The sequence below is a fragment of the Branchiostoma floridae genome, chromosome 19 (assembly GCF_000003815.2).
Source record: "Branchiostoma floridae strain S238N-H82 chromosome 19, Bfl_VNyyK, whole genome shotgun sequence".
Lineage (NCBI taxonomy): Eukaryota > Metazoa > Chordata > Leptocardii > Amphioxiformes > Branchiostomatidae > Branchiostoma > Branchiostoma floridae.
Window position 1 is genome coordinate 16,591,897 of NC_049997.1, and position 20,411 is coordinate 16,612,307.

A 20,411-nucleotide genomic window follows, 5' to 3' on the forward strand; every position below is an offset into this window, starting at 1 on the left:
CAAAACATAAGCAATGTAAGTACCCACTGGTTGTGTAACAAGAATTCTCCTTCATCCTATATAGTACCAACCTGATGAAACTATTTTCGGAAAAAACAACTGTTACAACAACTGATTAGAACTCATGGTAGAGAGCAAGAAACCACCAGCAAGACATCCGAAAATAATTTCATCACGTTGGTAGATCATAGGACATAGGAGTTTTCTTTTACACAGTCAACCAGTTTTTCTCACCTGCTGACAGACATAGAAACGTCAACAGGTGAGAAAAACTGGTTGTGTAAAAGAAAAATCCTATGTCCCACCAGGAAGACAGATTTCAGTCTTCAAAATTTTCTTTTCTCTACACTATGCCAGCTTCATGGCTACCCTTTCCTCCAATGACCAGGATGTCAAGGGACTAGATAGATAGGTAGGTAGGTAGCCATATTGATTCAATTATATGGATTAAATGTACTGAGCACGCACCAAGTTTTGTCTATTTAAAAAAAGAAGTTTTTACCAATCATGTAAATCATATAAACCTGCTGCAAAATTCCTGATACAAAAAAGAGTACAAAGTTTAAAAAAATCTGCAAATGGATACTATTGTCGTAGAAGCTAATTTCAAAGTCAAGGAAGGAAGATGTGAAAGAACAAGAATGAATTTCCTTTTGAAAACACATATTAATTTGATAGATTGTACACTCACATTCTGTTGGGGCTTTGCAATGGCCTTATTGGTGGCATACCTTCTCCACATCTATTAGTTTCTATGTACATGTAGTTAGAATAATGCTATTGATTGTTACACTATTCGTGTCAAATTCCATTTGTATTGTCTTTATGTCTATCAGCAGGGCTTAAGCCCTTTGTAATTTCTACAGGCTTAGGCGAGTCTAAGGTAAACGCAGTGAATGTTAAAAAGCCAAACCAATAAATAAATCAATGACTTTGTCAAATACCTTCTCCAATACCACTGTTGAGCAGCACACCCCAGGAGAACCACATGGCGCTGGACAGGTTCAGGGCGTCCTCTTCTTCTTCATCGTTACTGAGTTTAAAACGTCCAAAGGGACTGAAGCGGTCCAGTAGGTACAGCATGAGTGCCACCACATGGACGGACAGGCCAACCAGAAGCCACAGTGTGCTCTGGAACGGTTGGAGGAACGAATCCAGACTGCTCTTCTGGGTTTCCTGAGGGATACAAAACGTTTGAAATATTGAAAACGTCCAAAGGGACTGAAACGGTCCAGAAGATACAGCATGAGTGCAACCACATGGACGGACAGGCCAACCAGAAGCCACAGGGTGCTCTGGAACGGTTGGAGGAACGAATCCAGACTGCTCTTCTGGGTTTCCTGAGGCATGAAAAAGGTCCGAAAATAGTATTAAAATGCTTGTCACACAAGTGATTGAACATAGAACCTTATAAATCACACTTTCCTTCTCTGATTCCTGCTTACAGGTACATGTACTCAAGTTAAACTCTGCCATACGTGACATCACAGTGTCAGCAAAGCAGAGGGTTTAGAACCTGCCTACCAGCTTGGACCACTTCCTGCTGATGAAAAACATTCTTTTAAGAAGCATATATCTGGAGACAAGTCTCTAGTATCTTCATGGCTACCTTGTCCCACTAACGATCTGGATGTTTAGGTATAATGTATTTAGTAATGTATACCAGGTAAAAAGAACAAAAATGTCACCACCTTTTTCACCAGAATGGTAAGGCCCTGGTACTTGAAGGGCTTGGAGAACTCTATGTACTGGGCACGCTCATTGTTGATGGTGAGGGGCGCCACAATCAGATCTGCCTCTCCTCTTAGCAGCTCCCCAATCATGCCGTTCCACTCTTTCTTGTTGCTGTTATTTGCCTGGGTAAAGACGATACATATATCACAAATTGATATCAAAAACATCCAATTGCAGATTGAACAAAGGATAGCAGGGGTTTGGTACAACTACTCTGGGAAGATATATCGAGAGTTCGAACATCTAGGGTGTGGAATAATAGCAGTACTGGTGTTGAAACATGGGGCTTTTGAAACATAGGGCTGTTGTAACATATAGGGCTGTCGGAACATAGAGCTGTGGGATCAGAAGTGTGTTGAAACATAGGGGTATTGGAACATCATAGGGGTGTCGGAACAAAGGGTGTAAGAACCTACTTGTAGGTGTGTCGGAACATAGGGTGTCAGAACATAAGCCATGGCGGTGTTGTAACATAGGGGTGTTGTAATATAGGGGTGTCAGAACATAGGGATGTTGTAACATAGGGGTGTCAGAACATAGGGGTGTTGAAACATAGGTGTGTCAGAACATAGGGGTGTTGAAACATAGGGGTGTGGGAACATTATATAGAGGTGCCAGAATATAGGAATGTCAAAACATAGGGGTGTGGGAACATATATAGGGGTGTTGGAACACAGGGGTGGTGGATTATAGTGGAGTTAGAAATGTACATGTTGGGATAGTGGAACATAGGGGGATTGTAACAAACAAACATAGTCAGAAAATATTGGTAGTGTTTTTAAGGGGTGTCGAAACATAAATAGAGGTGTTGGAACATGGGATATTGTAACAAAGGGGTGTTGGAACATAGGGGTGTTGAAACACAGGGGTAGGAACCTAGGGGTACAGGAGCAAAAGGTTGTCCATACATTGGCAATGGTAACCATAACAGATACTATATAACTCATAGAAGAACGTGCTTTACCCTCTCTTGTGTTCCAAACTTGCCATCCTTGACCAGGTGGACGTCGTAGGTGAAGTTGAGCTTCTGGGCAAGTTGCTTCAGCAAGTTGATACAGAACCCCTCACAACACTGCATCTCCCCAGCATTACTACCTGCACAGAGAACCTCATTGTTGCATGGTCTATGTCACTGTAAAAAGCCTAAATGGGAGAGCAGGGTTCTCACAAGCACAGTTGAGCAAAGGGAGCCCCTACGCTGTGATTTGTATCCCCTATGCCTTGACTGTGGCCTCTGGGCTGTGTTTCAATGAGCGTAGGGGTATTTCTGTTGTTTTGTAACAATGTTGGATTTATTTCATGAAATTTGGCCCTCAAAATGTAAAAAGATTGTGTCTCTGAGGTTTAAAAAATTTCAGAAGATGCTGCTAGACCCTCTCCCCCAACAAAATTTACACCTACATGTATGGGGCTTGACATACCCTTTACGCCGTGAAAAAATTGGGGTGAGAACTCTGGAAAGGATTTATCTAAATTCACCCTTAATTGTTACTTGTAAATGGATGGTTGGTATTACATAAGGACCAGAATAAATTGTTATGTTTTTTTTTTCCATAAAGATTTTTGGCAATGCTTCAGGGGTGGAGCCTAGCCTGCATTTACACAATCTTTTGCTGTCTGGGCTGATTGGGCCTCCTACCTGAGAGCTTGTGGCCATACAACTCTAATTTCAGAGAGCCATTTCTTTCCAATAGGAACTTTTTTGTCACCATGTAAACAAGTCATTATAGCCACCAATTATTCATTATCATTTATTGTAGTTCTGACAATATTTCATCCAAAGACAGATCCATTTCTCCCAATTTAGAGATGTTGGCCATCAAGCTTCTAGGGGCCTGACCGGTGCGAGGGTGCAACTGCAGCTAGAAGCATGATTTATCAGGCTGGGGTGAAGCCTTAGTTTATCTGAGAATGGAAGAAGTCCATACCATAATTGGTGCCCTATTCTCCTTAAACTTAGAGGCTTTCAATAGCCATCAAGCTTGTTTTGCGGTAAGTAAATAAAAAAAGCTTCCAGGAACCTGACGAGTCAAAGGGCTGCTATAAGCATGATTTATCAGGCTAGGGTGAAGCCTAATAGTTTATCTGAGTATGGAAGAAGTCCATACCATAAGTGTCCAATTCTCCAAACTTAGAGGTTTTCAATAGCCATCAAGCTTGTTTTGCGATGAACCCCAGTAAGTAAATAAGAAAATAGCTTCCAGGAACCTGACAAGTCAAAGGGCTGCTATAAGCATGATTTATCAGGCTAGGGTGAAGCCATTTAGCTTATCTGAGAATGGAAGAAGTCCATACCATAATTGGTGTCATTGGGGACCAGGCAGGGAACCTGCTTCTCCCGGCAGGACCCATCACGCTGGGCGTCCAACACGTAGATGAACGGGTGCATTTCTATAGTCACTGTCTACGTAAAGAGCACCAGACATAGAGTCATGAGTAGACCTACGCAGGCAAACACTACTCATGGCAGGGACTAAAGATTGACCCCTTCTTTTAACCATCGGCTTCGTGAAGTAGTCGTTTGGCAACAAACTTGATTTGGTTAAAAGTTGAAATAGATTAAATTCTTGTGTTTCAGCCATCATTCAGCCACAAAAATGACTTGGATTGGTTATGGGGTTCAGCAGCAAGAGAAGTTTAAACATTTCGTGTTTTTCAAATTTTCAACCCTGACATGTGATGGGGGACGCCATAGGCTATCTTTCACATTTGATCCATTTTTTAATTTAATTTGCCACTTTTCACCAATGAAATTTAATGAGAAGGCTATCTGGCACATTTCTTTCATTATTGCTTTTCTGTTTACCAGAAGTTACAAATGGGCCATTTCTACCATTTCTGTGTAGGCTGAGCCACTGTTTTGGAACTGCAGGACATTTTTGTGTAAATTGTTCAGAATGGATAAGGAATGTCAGATTGTCATAAATTGGGGCATGTAGGTAAGTTAGACAAAAATGTACTTGCACAGCCAAAACTTTGGTCTAATGCTTTGAAGTGTTTTGTCTGTTTAATATCTGTTTTATGATTTTTATTAGGGTCAACCTTGAGTCTCTACCATGAGCAGTGTTTGTAAAAATCTGTGAAGATTACCCTTACCATAGACGGTATTGTTAGGAGCATAACATGGCACGGCACGGTCCACACACAAGCCATCCGACTGCACTGGTTTTATATAGACGAAGGGGTGCGACTCTATAACTACAATCTACAGGGAAGAGACACACACTTGAAATGAAAGCAGAACAACCAGCAATCAAAGTCACATCAATGCAGTGAATGTAGAGTAGCTTGCACAGAGCACGTCAGTAGAACATTATGTGAATACTTGAGACTTGATTTTTTTGTTATTAATATGTGATTTTGTGTACCCCTCAATGTTTTCAAAAGTAGGTTACAGTGTCTTTATGTTGCTGGGTCCCTGTTTGATTTTTATTGCAAGTTCAAAAATCTGGGGATCCAGCTGTGCCCCAAAATAGTATGGTGTTGCAGGGTTTCTTAGGGCTTACATCTTAAAGTGATAATGAATTCAAAACAGCCCTTAAACTTTCTATTGGGGTCCCTTTTTTCAATTGTTTAACCGTTGCAGTATCAGTCATATCAAGGAGTTGTCTTGAAGCTACAAACTAGATCACGGTTACTGTATATGTTGGATATTAGGTCCATGTTTCATCAGACTTTTGTCCATTTCATGCATTTTATCTTTTTCAAGACAACATTTTGGAAAACGCCCTCATAAGATACATTCTACTGAAGTGCTCTAGTACAGTTGCATAAAGTAGCATACACACTGAAATGTATAGGTAGGCACAAATGAAGGGATTTGAAGCACAACAAAGCCTTTGACAGCTCAGTCATTCAAGTATACTCTTGAATAATGGCTTTGAAGATGACCATTTTGTTATGACTCCTGATCATTATGAATATAGTACTTGTCAGATATGGCTATAAATGCACAGTAATTGATATTTCGTAACAAAATGGAAAAAAAGGCTATTTATGTGTGTGTGTGTGTGCATTTGTATATTTGCTTGCAGGGCTCAAAATATCACCTGTATATGCAGGTTAGTGCAGGTAAAATTGGAGCTGTGCAGGTATTTCCGATGTCTACCTTCACCTAACCTGCACTCTGGTCATAATATACATAAATGTCCTATGATGTAGTTATATGTGGATTGTTGCAGCTGTCAGCTGCATTGACTGTTACCACCTTAAGTAAAAAAAGGAAAATAACAATGCTTCCTCAACAATTTTAGTATGATTTATACATCCTAAATTCAGAGAGGTGCAGGTAATTTTCAATGTTACCTGCACCAATGCAGGAATGAAAAAAAGGGATTTCGAGCCTTGGTTTGTATGTGTTGAAGTACATATATTCAGCTGAATGTACAACAGTTACTGTGTTTTACCCTGATATGTCTTACTTTCCTGTACCAAAAGAAACAAGTTTACTTTGAGTCTGGTGGAGATGTTGAAGCCCTCAGGTCTCTTGGTCTCCCCTCCTGGCCAGATGATCTGATCTCCGTTAATCTTGATCTAAAGGCAGATGAAAGACATACTGTACATGACATTGTGGAACCAACTCACCTTCCAGTCAAACAAAGTCGGTACCAAACATGACCAACAACTATAAACTCCATCAAACTGCCTGAACCTAAAATTAAAACCGATGCAGAAAGGAAATGCTTCCTCTACTTTATGTCTCATCAGTGGAATACAACACAGGACAGTTTATGACTGATCCAGTTTTGCTCATTGAAGAGCTTACTCTTTTACTGGTTGCAACAGAGAAGACATACATTGTGTATTTACAGGTTCGTTGTACTGAAAACATTCCCCTAGCTCTTTTAGACAAGTACAATGAACAATGGACCACGGTTCAACGTCCGGTCCCTAGAATTGCAACCCTTTCCGGTAGCATACATGACAGGCAAGCAGCACAGCCAGAATTGATTGACAGCATCAGTGGCAGTGTCGCCAATGACTGGACTAAACAATTGATTGCACTAATACTTAATATTTAGTAAACAAATGAAAATTTTGAGGTTGGTTTCACTACATGATATTGTTATCATTCATTTACTAATTCATCTTTATGTACTCAACATGAACATTTCTAACCTCATAAAGTGACAAAATGGTGATAAAAATTTTACTTTTGCTGAGACACTAGCTAAAGGTCAGTGGGAAAAGTAGGAAGCTCACTGCTTGGGACTGGGAGCTTGAGAAACGTTAAGATTTTTACTTTCTTCAACTGCTTGGAGATTGGAACAATTCTATTCTGTGATACCTATTAGTAATGCCAGACAGCAGTAAGTCAAGCAACTGGATATGACTTTGGAAATGGTCACTTTTGTCAGTGACACTGAGCAGATCTTTTGAAGAGCAGGATCTATTACCTACCTGTGTTTCTCCAATGTTGGACCAGTTGCCAACAGGGCGCAGGCCTTTAGCTCTCTGCACATTCACAATGGTGTACTCTGCTGAGTCTCTGTCTCCAACGTTGTCAAATCTCACCACCCCTGTCTGTCCTGACAACAGGCGGGTGTTAATCAGATACCTGAAGAAATATCACAACAAAAAGAAGCATATGATGACGATATTGTCATATCTGAAAGTGTGCATTTTTCGCCAATATTAATTGTATAGCTTTCTTTTTCATTAACCAGGGCTTATGACAAAATGAAAGTGATATCGATCCAGTTTAGCTCAATGAAGAGCAACTCTTCCACTGATTATGACAGAGAAGACAGCTGATATGTACAGTCTTCACAGGTTCACTGAACTGGGAAAATTCCCCTCTTAGCATGTCTTTTTGACAAGCACAATGGACAGTAGACTGTGGACCAAAGTCCTGTCTAAGGGGTATGACCCTATCAAGTAGCAACAAAGCTTGAATTTGTAGCATATGGCTTCCTGGTCCAGAGGCAGAGCTGCTAACCACTGGACTTTTCATGCTATTTTGGGGGATCATTGCTGTACAATCAATAGGAATGACTGCTTGTGGTTGTTCCACACAACCTGAATGTATGATCTCTCTCTTTGTCTGTCAGTCTAAGATTTGGTAATGTGCACAGTGAACACAAAACACCATACCACAGAATAGCAGAAATTTCAGCACCCCGGACAGATACACAATAGTCAGGTATTTAGTATTATAAGTAGACATATTGGATGAAAAAAAAAGACTTTTAGACTCTTGATGTTTACATTTATTGTGCACCAAATCCGTTATACCATGCATTTTTTGGCACACTTTTGACAGATTAACCGAAAGGCTTAGTGGGCTTCACTCCAATGTTATGGTGGGTATATTGTATTTCAATACTTAAAAGTGCCTTTCCCAAGGGCACAACATTGAGGCATGGCAAGTAATAAAATCAAGACCTTTTGGTGCAACACTCTAACCCTTGCATCACACCAATGCTACATTGGATATAGCTAAGCAATAGAATATGCTAGGTGATAATGATAAATTTAGATAAAAAGTAGATGTACCCAATGAAAGGCTACAAATATTTAGAAAAGCTAATGAAGCAAAAATCAAGAAAAATAACTACTCGTAGAATGCTCGTCCGTTCTTCCAGTATCCCGTTTCGTTGCGGCAGCCCCGCGGCGGTTCTGTGACGTTCTCCTTCCCGAACATAGTGGTCAGGCCGGCCTTCACCACGGCAACGGCATCGTGGATATGGGCGTCCTCGTTTGAACCATTCACCAGCTGTAACCCAAGCACACCTGGAAACAAGAGTTGTCATTTTTACTTGGGGCTGTCATTTTTACATCACCATCCAAAATGAGTAATACAATCCTTATAACATGTACAAGCAGGAACAGGCGCTAGGATTTAACTCACCACAGATCAAACAAATTTGATACAGATACATGTAGCTGAGCAAAGGTTGCATTAACTGCTTGATTACTGGAGCTCTACTGTCAGTAGCATTTTCACTTTATGCAGGCTTTTGTCAACAGAAACTAGAAATTTTTTCTACAGAAACAGGAAGGAGTATATCTTCTATCCTTGAACCAAAGTATTCTTAATTGAGGTGTGATTTAACGAAACTTCATAGAATTTTAAAATGATCCACCTCAAGCACTGTTAAAGAGCAGGGGTCCCAACTTAGTATGCGTGGACAAACCTTTCAGTTCGGTCTCATGCAGCTTATAGTATAAGTTATACATGCTGTAGAAACTGGTGTGTTTCACCTTAGAGTAGTTTTCCAGTTAAGCAAGACAAAGAAACCCGTTTTTACCCTCAGGTGCAACTTTCAAAGCCTTCCCGGTGACAGCCTGCTCAGACACAATCCACACAAACCCGTATCTGGTCATGTTCAGAGCCTTGGCATCTCTGTAGAACACCACACCATCCTCCTCACTGGAACAAACACAAAAACATCTTAGGTTTAAAGCAGCATGCACGACTTGGTTGGGGATCAAGCTCATGATCTACTAAATGAAAGGTGAATAATCTACCCTCTTGGCCATTGGTTGGGTCTTAATTTTTTACTTTCCAACTCCAGCCTTTTGCAAGGGATGAGCTTCTGAGATGCCACATGCATGTTATATTGGCACAAAGTATTGTCACAGATTTAATGGATTGCTCATTCCTTTACAAAGACTAGAGTTGGTTGGTTGAAAGTTTGAGAAAGCACAATATTTTATGTATAAAATCACGGATCAAATTTGTTTAGAAGCACACAGATCAAGGCATCATATTGTCAATGTGAAGTATCTATACACTTCACACTACTATCAAGAACAGACACTTGGGACATAGTAATAATAACTACACACACTTGACAAATTACAAGTGTCATCTCATCACAACAGCTTTTTAGTGCCACTGATAAGGGTGCAGGCTTCTTACTTTTTTGCCACAAGAGTATGCACAAAGACTTTACACAACTACAGTAAACCATAGCACATATTTCAGGACCAAGGACAGGCACACAACAGTCATGAACTACAAACAAAAGCACACATTTCAGGACCAAGGACAGGCACACAGCACTCATGAAGTACAAACCATATCACACATTGCAGGACCAAGGACAGGCACACAACAGTCAAGAACTACAAACCATAGCACACATTTCAGGACCAAGGACAGGCACACAGCACTCATGAAGTACAAACCATATCACACATTGCAGGACCAAGGACAGGCACACAACAGTCAAGAACTACAAACCATAGCACACATTTCAGTACCAAGGGCAGGCATACAACAGTCATGAACTACAAACCATGACATATAATTCAGCACCAAGGACAGGCACATAACTGTCATGAACTACAAACCATAGCACACATTTCAGGCACACATTTCAGGACAAAGGACAGGCACATCACAGTCATGAACTAAAAACTATAGCACACATTTCAGGACCAAGGACAGGCACATAACAGTCATGAACTACAAACCATGGCACACATTTCAGGCACACACTTCAGGACCAAGGACAGGCACACAACAGTCATGAACTACAAACCATGGCACACATTTCAGGCACACACTTCAGGACCAAGGACAGGCACACAACTGTCGTTGAACAATAATGCCATACCTGCAGTATAGCAGCAGCACTCTGGACTCCACATCCTCTGTCTGAGCCAACAGACTAGTGACATTGTTGGTACCGGGCTGGTAGGGTAAGTACTTCTCTATCTGTAGTGCAGTTAAAGACATGGTTGTATGTTTTATATGATGATATTGTACTTGTTGTTGTTGTTTACTACTTTCTTTCCTCTCAAATTTTATACAACAAAATCTGGGAAAAAGCAAAGATTGCCATTTGTTGTCTAGCAGCCCAAGTACAATAGTGAAAATCAGACACAAGTCCTCTTCTTGATTCTCCAACATCTTAAAGTCAAACTACAAAAGATGTAAATATCAACTCCCTCATACTGTGTACAAAGAAAAAAAATTACCCATCATGCTCCACTTTTATCTTAAATGTTATCTTTTGTGAACTCTTGCTGGTAAAATCTGTTCATTTTCTAATTTGTTCAATATCTGGTCCTATGACTTTTTTCAGGTCTGTTTTTTCTGGACCGGTCCAACAAGAAAATACAGTCTTGTACTGGTACAGCCTACTGTATGTGGACTAAACAGATGCTAAACAAAATGCACAAGACCTTGACATCGGAGTCTTCCACGAGGGTCTCAAACTTGTTGAGCATGGCTCTCCCATCCCGGTCACTACTGGTGATGAGGATGACATGTTTCCACTTGAAGTAGTTGAGGATGGAGAACCACACGTCCGCCTGCTGGGAGTATGGAGGGACTGTCCGCAGGAAGGACTGGTGGATGTTCTGGAGAAATAAACTTGTTGTATTACATAACAATTGGTAAACAAATAAATAATCCTATTATGATATCAGCCCTACAGCTTTGACTATGACTTAACAGTCCTATACAAGAATGACAGTCTCTGACACATAGGGTACATCTGAAAGCTGCCTCTGGTCTATTGCAAAGTTCTTTTCTTAGGATCCGCTTTTCTTCTGCCATGCACATCAATCTGGTTTCTCCTGATTTTAGTTGCCTGAACATTTTGCATCTCCAACTTGATCTGTCCTCTGCAAGGTCCTCCCGGTGCTCTGTGTCAATGTTAGAGCCTTTAAGTCCCTCTTACAAACATATACCCTACTTCACCTTTATCCATGGGTTAACATATATTTAACAGTGTTGACTTTAAAACATGATATTTATTGGGAAATAAACTTGATGGATATTTTGCAAATATTGCAGTTTGAAACCACTGTCTGCTGGCTTGATATTCCTAAACATCCTATAAAATACAACGAATGTTTACCCTATGGATGAGCAGATAAACTGTTATAATCTGGTCACAGCTATTATATACTTAGTGTGTTACTATACTGGATGTGTGTTATGTTTGAAGGCAGGTTATTGGTTATCCAAAGCAAAGATATCCTGACCTTGTCCGAGAAGATGGATTCTCTGTTGCTGATCCCGATGACTGGGATCCGATAGAACCCGGACGTGTAGGACACAGACACAGGGGCAAGGTCTGAGTCCGTGGGGTGACTGGCAATCACAGCATACACCTGTATAGATGTGAAGTCACAGTGGATTTAAAAGACTACACTGTGCAAATTTCAAGACTCAAAATTCATTCTTTGGTATCAGAACACTAGTGCAGCACCTAAAAGTATTTAATAGTAACCTTACAATTTGGGTGCACAAAAATATGAAGCAGTCAACATGAAATAGATAGACCTAACTTCTAACAAAAGTACAACAAATGTTTTTAGTATCTCGTAATACTTAAAAATCTACTTTACCCTACAGAATTGCATATGGATGCACAAGTGCAGAGCACCAATTTTTGGTGCAAAAAAAGTGCACAATCATGCACCGGGCAGCATTGAAAACCTTAGTAGTGATTAAAAAATAATACAATGTGTGGTTAGTATTGTAATTATAACTATCTAGTAGCTAAGGGAAATAAAGTTACTTTTAACTCCTGATAAGGTGCTAAAACATCTTAACATATCAAAGACATGAAAGAAAGCAAACTCTGGTGCATTTTGCAAAGGGACGAATTGCAGTATACAAGTTATAAGTAGCACGGGTAAGACAGAAACACAAATTTTAAAGGTGATAAGCCTATTTCCAATCCTGAGCTTAACCCTCAAGCACCCGACATTTTTTTGCGACTAAAATGACCGAGTGGGGTCCAAACGGACCCCAAAATGTTTTGTTCATAAAATCTCAGTTCCAATTCCTATCGGTGATCATTGTACATACATTGCTTCGTCAATGTAAGAGGAATATTTTGATATGTTAAGGTGTTGCTTATTCCACCTCATTATCATAATTGATGCAAAAGATCAGAAGGACCATCTTTTGCACTAAACCTATTCTGACCAGAGAGGGGAATTTTGAGGCCCTCAGCAACCTTTATGTCGCATAACTCATGAACGGCTAGTACTAAAGCTACGAAACTTGGTAATATATCACAAAATATTGTTAGCAAAATTTTTTTGTTGATAAAGTAAATTTATCATTTTGGGGTTGCCATGGCTACGGAATTATGACAGGCATATTTTTGCAAAAATTTGCCAATTTCGATTCAAACAAGGTTTTCTTGGTAAACAATGCTTGTTTTCTTACAACAATAAAATTTTATGAAATTCAATGCTATTTTAAATGCTATTTTCAACAAGATTCAAAATATATAATTTATGCTAATTTCATGACGTCAGTAGTCAAAATCCAAGATGGCCGCCCTTATTTGCTAAATGACGTCATAATGTCGTCATATTATATGGTGATGACACAGAAGTTTTTATGAGAATTTAGTTTTACATGTTTATTATCTTCTGAAAGTTTGGTGGTGATATGATGAGTAGTTAGGGAGTTAGACTCAAAAGTTTGTTTCAAAAGCTGCACTTTTTTGCTGGGGTCCGTTTGGACCCCAGATGGACTGATCACGGACTTTCTTTATAGCTTCCACAGTATTGTACCAATTTTCATAAAAACTTAGGAGAAGGTGTAGAAGATATTGGCTGACAAAGTCACGGAAGGAATTTTTCTTCAGATCAAAAATGTTCAAATGCGACTTCAAAATTTACGCCTGGGGTCCAAATGGACCCTACTCGGGTGTTCAAGGGTAATAAAACTGTTTAATACGGGTAACAATTATAGTACAATACCCTGGATACAGGATTGGTCCATTTAGATAGTATACAATCATGTCAACGGCTCAAATCCATACCTGCACTGAAACACTGATTGATATTTTGCAAGTGGCATTTTACATAAAAATCATCTTACTGGATCAAATTCTTTTCAATTATCTAATAACATACCCTATATAGCTCTAAGCATAATGCATGTCTGATTTAGCTGTTATAATGGCCCTAAACCAGACAAGCATCTCCAGAATGATATCCCCTGGAATTTAACCCAAGCAATCAGGTTGAATGTAGGTTACCAGATGCTCCATTCGGTAAATACCATTAAGCTATGGCTCCCTAGTCTTGACTGTTATCATGCCTGTGTGTGATAAAACCCAACACAGTAACGGCGATAACGGCAAGAGTTAGGGTGGCCCTGTTTGCTTGGCTGAACACAGTCAAGCCGTATAGTGAAGCTGTATTACACTAATAGCCAACAAAATATTGTCTAGCTTTCTACCCGGTGACAAGTCTACCAGAAAGACATTAGGAAGAGATACATATATTCTCGTCGAAAGTATGAAAAATTTCATTCCCTACACTGTTCAAAGAAAACTGCTAGGGGGCCCAAACTCACAGCACTCACTCTCTGCCCCAAGAATTATCTACCACTTTAAAAAACATGACCACAGCATGTCCAGAACATGAGATATCAAAACCAGAAGTTTATCTGCAGTAATTTGGAAAGCTGCTCGGGGGCTAATTATCAAATTATTCACATTTGTTTTCCAGACCCCTGCTCTGCTATCAAATATGATCAGGATCCATCCATGGCTTCTCAAGCTATTTTGCTCACAGAGAAAGAAACACATAATATATAGTTTTATTGCACAACAATTGTACGGGGTACAAAGTATGGCATCTACATAACTACAGTTCTACAACTTAACGCTTATCTAACTAATACAGAAGTTGTAGTATGGGATAAATTTCTTACAGTTATTGGAGGCTTTTACAATCATTGGAGGAATTTCTAATGTCTAAACCTTCTTTGATATATTTTCCTATATCTGTCATGCAGGGATTGTCACATGTCATGATGTATTTGAAATGGCTAACTGTAAACATAACCTACTTGGCAAAGGTAATCATTAAATTTAGATTTATCTCATGATGAATGGCTAAGGATGTCTCTAGTACCAACTCATGAGATAATGCCAAAAATGGCAAAATCAAATTTAATCCGATTATATCATAGGGCTGGCAGTACATAGGGGTGTGCACTTTTGATCACTGAAAAGTGAAGCTATGCTCCTAGTTTTGATTGTGAGTGCATCTAGGGATACAAACATTATACAATCATGTAACGTTACATACTGTATAGTTCTAGTAAAGCAACAGAAAATAATAAACCTTTGTTGCACATGCATAACTAAAGTTTCAGACTTTTTGAATAAATAGACTGAGTTTCATATTCAAGTGCTGAATAAAGGAAGGTTAACTTTGCAATTAGGTTTTACTGTAAATCTCACTAATATGTTGTCCTCCCAGTATTTTTCGTGTCCGTCTTTTAAATTTTTAGATCAGGTGCACTTAAGTCCATTAGAAATTATACATTTTGGGGGCCCTATATCATCTCTTGACCCGTCAAAAAATCAAATCCATAAATCTATTTCTAACCAGTGTTCTGTATGCAAATTCAGCCATATCTTATACCAGCACATCAGAGATCAAAATGTTCATCTTGAATTGATATTGAGTTATATATATGAGTTACATTATATGGAGGGAAGTATTTCATTTGTGCCAGTGAGGCCAATATTCAGGCCTTAACGGACGATTGATTCGGCAAGATGAGGTGATTTTTACAAATAAACAGTTTAGACATATCCCTCTCCTCACATCATAAATCAAGAATTCATGCTGGGCAATTTCTGACATACCAATAATCTCTATGAATGAAAGGAAAGCAATTTAATAGGATTCGTCAACGTATATATTCTTATGCATAATGATTTCTGAGTCATTGTGTGACTAGAATACTTTTCACTTTTTCATGCTTACTAGATTTTTCATTATTGCAATTAGCCCTATAAGTCCTTTGCTATATTATTTGTGTCTTTCTTAAGGCAACAATGATTTGATTGATTGACACAAAACCATTGATCGGTTGGCCAAAGAAAAAGAAACAGGTACCCTGTAATAGACCAAACCACACAGACTCAGGACAACACTTTTTTTTTAAATCTAAAAAAATGTAGTCAAACAACATGAGCCAATCGACTCACTTACATCAACCTTGCCTTATCTTTGTTTTCTTTTGGACTATCTTCAGTTTTAACATCAATTTATAGTTTATGGGTATGAAACCTTCTCTTCAACAGAAATGCTTAGTGTGACGAAAGGTGGTTGATGCTACCTTAAATGTCTGACCATTTCCAAAATCATATCCTGTTGCTTGAGCAACTGCTATTTGTCATATATTATTACCTGGATGTCTAACCTTCATTAACATACAAATGATGAATTTTAAATTTCATAATTACATGTACATTTACCAGAAGGTTATGTTTTGATTTTCGATTCAATTTCAATGGGAAGCAAATCTTGCATATATTCACTGCATGTAAAAAACGGCATTGTTGGGGTAATGGGTGTACATATGTTATGGATTGTGTACAATTTGTGTATTATAATTTTCTCTCTCTTTCCAAATAAGAGAAAGAACTAATGGCATATCTCATATCCAAAAAGTTAGCAAATATTTGCATACTCATTTTTTCAGATTATACAATATATTTTGACCTTGGATTTGTACTGTACAATCTCTTGGCTTATACCTTTAGTCTAATTTATCTTCTATTTTAATTCTTTGATTAACTGTGATCTTTGATACAGTGGCTAAAGCCCTGAATGAGAATAATGTCACAATGGCAATACATCATGCTTCGAAAGCCTTTGTCATGTATTGAGGATCATTATTAATCATAAGAATAGCCCCGATAATATATTACACTTAGTGACCTCCTTGCTTTGTGCACCTTGCCTAGCATATAATTGCTAGGGAATGAAATTTTGGAAAATTTGACCTAGGTGTCAAGCTGAACGCAAAGGCAAAAGACTGGGTGTAAGCAAAAGATTGCTTGTTCATTGACCAATTGATCAAGAAGTGTATAATATTAAGGTTGGAGTAGAGCTGATATTGAAATGGCAAGACCAACCTAATTTCTTAAATTTTAGACTGATCCAGAATACACTGGGTTGTATTTGATTTATGTCATACCCACCCCCCAAAAACACATATTTTAATGCAAAATGTGCCAGAAGTTTGAAAATTTGGTGTCTCTCTTAAACATCCAAATCCAGTATTCGGATTTTTGACAGCAGTGCAATCAGTGTACACGAACCATGTTCAAATTATTTTATGCAAGCCATGTGATAACAACAAAATCCCATGTGATAACTAGGGTTCAAAACGTCGGTGATAACCCAAGTTATCACCATGTCCAGAACACCAGTATCAAACGTTTTCATGGCCAAAGTATAATGAAAGCAACACATGGTGGAATATTTTATCCAGTTCACATAATATTATCAACCCAAAATGACTGACAAAAGTTGAAACAAATCTAGAAGATTGAGAACTTCCATCTATAGCATTAGGCACTATAAATCTTCTCACACTCATTTTATGTTACATGAATGTATATCCCAGACAGTTGGATATGGCACTTTACACGCGCTAAATGGAGCATAGCAGCTACAGATTGCACAAAAACTGCCGCATCACTGTGTTATTTCACAATTATGATGCATTAGGCCTGTCAAATTCAAGAAACTGTTTTATGTATTAGGCCATGTTAATTTTATTATATGCATATAACATCCTTTGGGAACCCCAAGCTTTTGCTAATTTGCCAATAATGAAATGCAATAAAAGGCTGCCTTCATTATGAAATCTTACTGGTAGTATGGTACATAGAACAAAAGATTCTTCATTTTTCTTCACTTCATTCCTTTATGATATCAAGTCACAAGATATCATAACGGATATCAAATCATAAAGATGTTTCGGCTCTGAGCTTAGAACTACGATATCATTCAAATGTACAGTCAAACCTGTCTATAGCGGCCACTCAAGGGACCGGACAAATTTGGCCACTATAGACAGGTGGCCTCTGTATAGAGGTGGTAACTTGTAGATAAAATACCCAAGGGACCGACAAAAAGTGGCCACTATGGACAGATGGCTCCTCTGTAGAGGTGGCCCTTAATACAGGTTTGACTGTATTTGCATCAATAGACAATTTTTATATTCTAATAGTTCTGTGAGGTATTAGCAGATTTTTCTTGTGGCTTAGCTCTGCGATATAAGCAGCATTTGGTGGCTGGATTTTTTTCACCCTCTGACATTTATCTTCAGTGGATATGATCTATAAAATCAAATCAGTGTGGTCTTAGCCCTACAGCATCAGAAGATATAGATAGCACAATTAGATGCTTAACTTGTTGAGGGAGACTCTTGGCACAAAATTTGAAAAGAGTCAAAGGAATGTGTACTAGTCTCCTCTGTGTAATTGATCACTTTGATTCCGAAGGTCCTTAAAACTCACATTAATTATGAGTAATAATCTAAATGCCAAATTTCTGGTCACTTTATAAAAAATGTGTCCCCAAACCAACGGATCAATTTATGACCTACACATGTACAAGTAGATTTATTTCTTCTAATCTGATTTCGAAGTCCTTAGGGGCAAAATAGGGCCTATAGGAGATGGTATCTGAATGGGAATCAAATACTGGGTGTTTTTTATCATGCAATATGCCTGTGTCATCATTCTGTACTTTATAACACACAGGGTTTTGATGTGTCAATCACACAAAAAACCAAGCTTTTCAAATAATAATCAAGTTGAATAGAGCAATTACAATAAAGGTATTGAATACAAAATTATGTGCTGCTCTAATTAACATCCAATCAATTTTGATACCATAATTTCATTTAGTTTCAATGACATAAAGTATATGATGCCTATGGTTAAAATCATTACTGTGGTTGGTGGTATTATCTAAATCACAATGCCCTTTTATGCAGATACATAAAAACAGTTAATGTATTAATTTTGTACTTGTAGAATTTGAGGCTAGTGCTGATATGTTTTTTTGCATCACTTTTAACAATTTTGAAATGCATGGACGAGTTTATATTTGTGTTTATTCTAGTTTTTAATCAAATATTGAAAGTATTCTAAAGCTGAAGTAAAAAAAAAATGCTATCCAATACTAATACGTATATTTTTGTTCTGAATTTTTAGAGGCGGTACACATAAAACAACAGTAGATTTTAAAATAAATGAGAGCAATGTTGCAATATTCACAACCAAAATTGAACCTCCACTTTCTGTCCCCCTTATGACCTGTTATTTTTTCCCTATATACCAAATGTATGGCTATTTTTAATATATGAGCAGTGCTTTATTTCCTCTCTTGTACAGTTTAAAATGACCAGGTAGGACTTTTGACATGATTCTGAAGATCCTTCCAGAATACCTATCCTTGGTGCTGAAAAGCCAGGGACTGTTTCAACAGTGCTAAAATATCCATAGTTTGAAACGTATTAAAACTAAAGACGTTTAGCATGGAATATATTTTGCTGAGATAAAGCTGTGTTACGTGATTTCCGGTACGAAATTGTGTGTTTAACTGTCATTTAATTTGGGCATATTTCTGTTACGACTTAGCACCTACCTTCTGTGATACCAGCTTCTCGCAAACCAGAAGAGCCGTCCGTATGGGGTTGGCTTCCATCACCAGCGATGTCGACCTGTAGCCGGTTTTATTTACAGCATCCGCGAAGACATCTTCGTGTTTTCTTGAGCTAAGCGTCGCCCCGATGGTTATAATCCTAGGTGTTGCAGACTGGGCGTAGACCGACGCCATGACGCAGTAGAAACAGACGAGGAGACCTGGCACGGCCGCCATTTTGCTTCGTCTGCCGCCTTGTATTTCCCTGGAATACGCGATGCGAAATTTTGGATCAGGAAAAAGCGCGCTCGCATTTGTTTTGCGATTTTCGTTATTATTATTAAATTTTCGGCTAAATCATGACAGAAACTACCCTTAAAAACTACCCACGACAATATTTTCTGTCACAAGAAATCTGAAATGTGTACGATAAATTCAGGGGCTGCCCCAAGAAAACCCTCGATTTCCCTACGTAAAGCTTTCGTAATACAGATGTGACCGGGGCTTGAAGCATAGATGCCCTAACGCGGCATTGATTTCTCACTTCCAATTAAATTTCCCTACGCCTGCCCCTTGTTTCGAATCGCCCTATAGAAAAAAATGAACTAAAATCTCGCAGAATCTAGTCGTAGAAAACTACTGACCTTAAATCTTGGCGAAAAAAACGGTGTAGAAAAAAATGCTGACCTGAAATCTTGAAGAATCCCAGTCTCCTCGTGCGATGCATACACAGCTTTATACAAACGACTGTTTCGTCCTTGACTTTGCAGAATCTAGTCTCAAAATAGATAGGAAGAGCCCATATATGTTTTATTCGACGCAGCAGAATAAAGAATTATAATGAACGCACGTAGCTAAGAGAGTATTACAAGGCTTGGAGGAAATCACTCTTCGGAACGGACGATCGGCGATCGGAATATTCATCATATTCATTTTGATCTGTTGGGGTTTTGACGGCTAAGCGAAACGGATCCATATCTATTTACATGTTAATTTGTTTTCGTCTGATCACTTGACCGTAAAAATACTTTATCCATTTTTCTGCATTCAAATACGTCGTCATGTCGATTTTTTTGGAAAGATGAAGGTCGAAGTGTGAAAAAAACTTGTCCTATTGTGTAGGTTGATGTCAAGAGAGCAATTTTCGTGGAAAACTCGAGGTAAGTGTCAAAACGTTCATAAAATTGGATGACCTGTAGAGGTAGGACACGGTTTCACAACTACTGTCAATGCTTGCTTCACTGTAGCCATTTTTATTTTCACTTTATAGTCTGAAAAATAGTGCA

The 20,411-nt window shown here is 38.6% G+C and overlaps 1 protein-coding gene across 1 annotated transcript in view; it reads right to left on the reverse strand.

Annotated features, from left to right (window-relative positions):
• LOC118406774 (glutamate receptor ionotropic, NMDA 1-like) overlaps positions 1–20,179 on the reverse strand; it is a 30,430-nt gene extending 10,251 nt beyond the window's left edge. Inside the window, exons 1-13 of the mRNA XM_035807089.1 lie at positions 19,813–20,179; positions 19,129–19,390; positions 11,677–11,805; positions 10,870–11,046; positions 10,299–10,399; positions 8,985–9,106; positions 8,292–8,466; positions 7,135–7,291; positions 6,184–6,267; positions 4,831–4,939; positions 2,699–2,829; positions 1,692–1,856; positions 945–1,176 (exon numbers count right to left, since the gene is read on the reverse strand). Of these exons, the coding sequence (XP_035662982.1) occupies positions 945–1,176; positions 1,692–1,856; positions 2,699–2,829; positions 4,831–4,939; positions 6,184–6,267; positions 7,135–7,291; positions 8,292–8,466; positions 8,985–9,106; positions 10,299–10,399; positions 10,870–11,046; positions 11,677–11,805; positions 19,129–19,362 (1,816 nt within the window). The 5' untranslated portion in view covers positions 19,363–19,390; positions 19,813–20,179. The remainder of the gene's footprint in view (positions 1–944; positions 1,177–1,691; positions 1,857–2,698; positions 2,830–4,830; positions 4,940–6,183; positions 6,268–7,134; positions 7,292–8,291; positions 8,467–8,984; positions 9,107–10,298; positions 10,400–10,869; positions 11,047–11,676; positions 11,806–19,128; positions 19,391–19,812) is intronic.
• Positions 20,180–20,411: the final 232 nt, after the last annotated feature.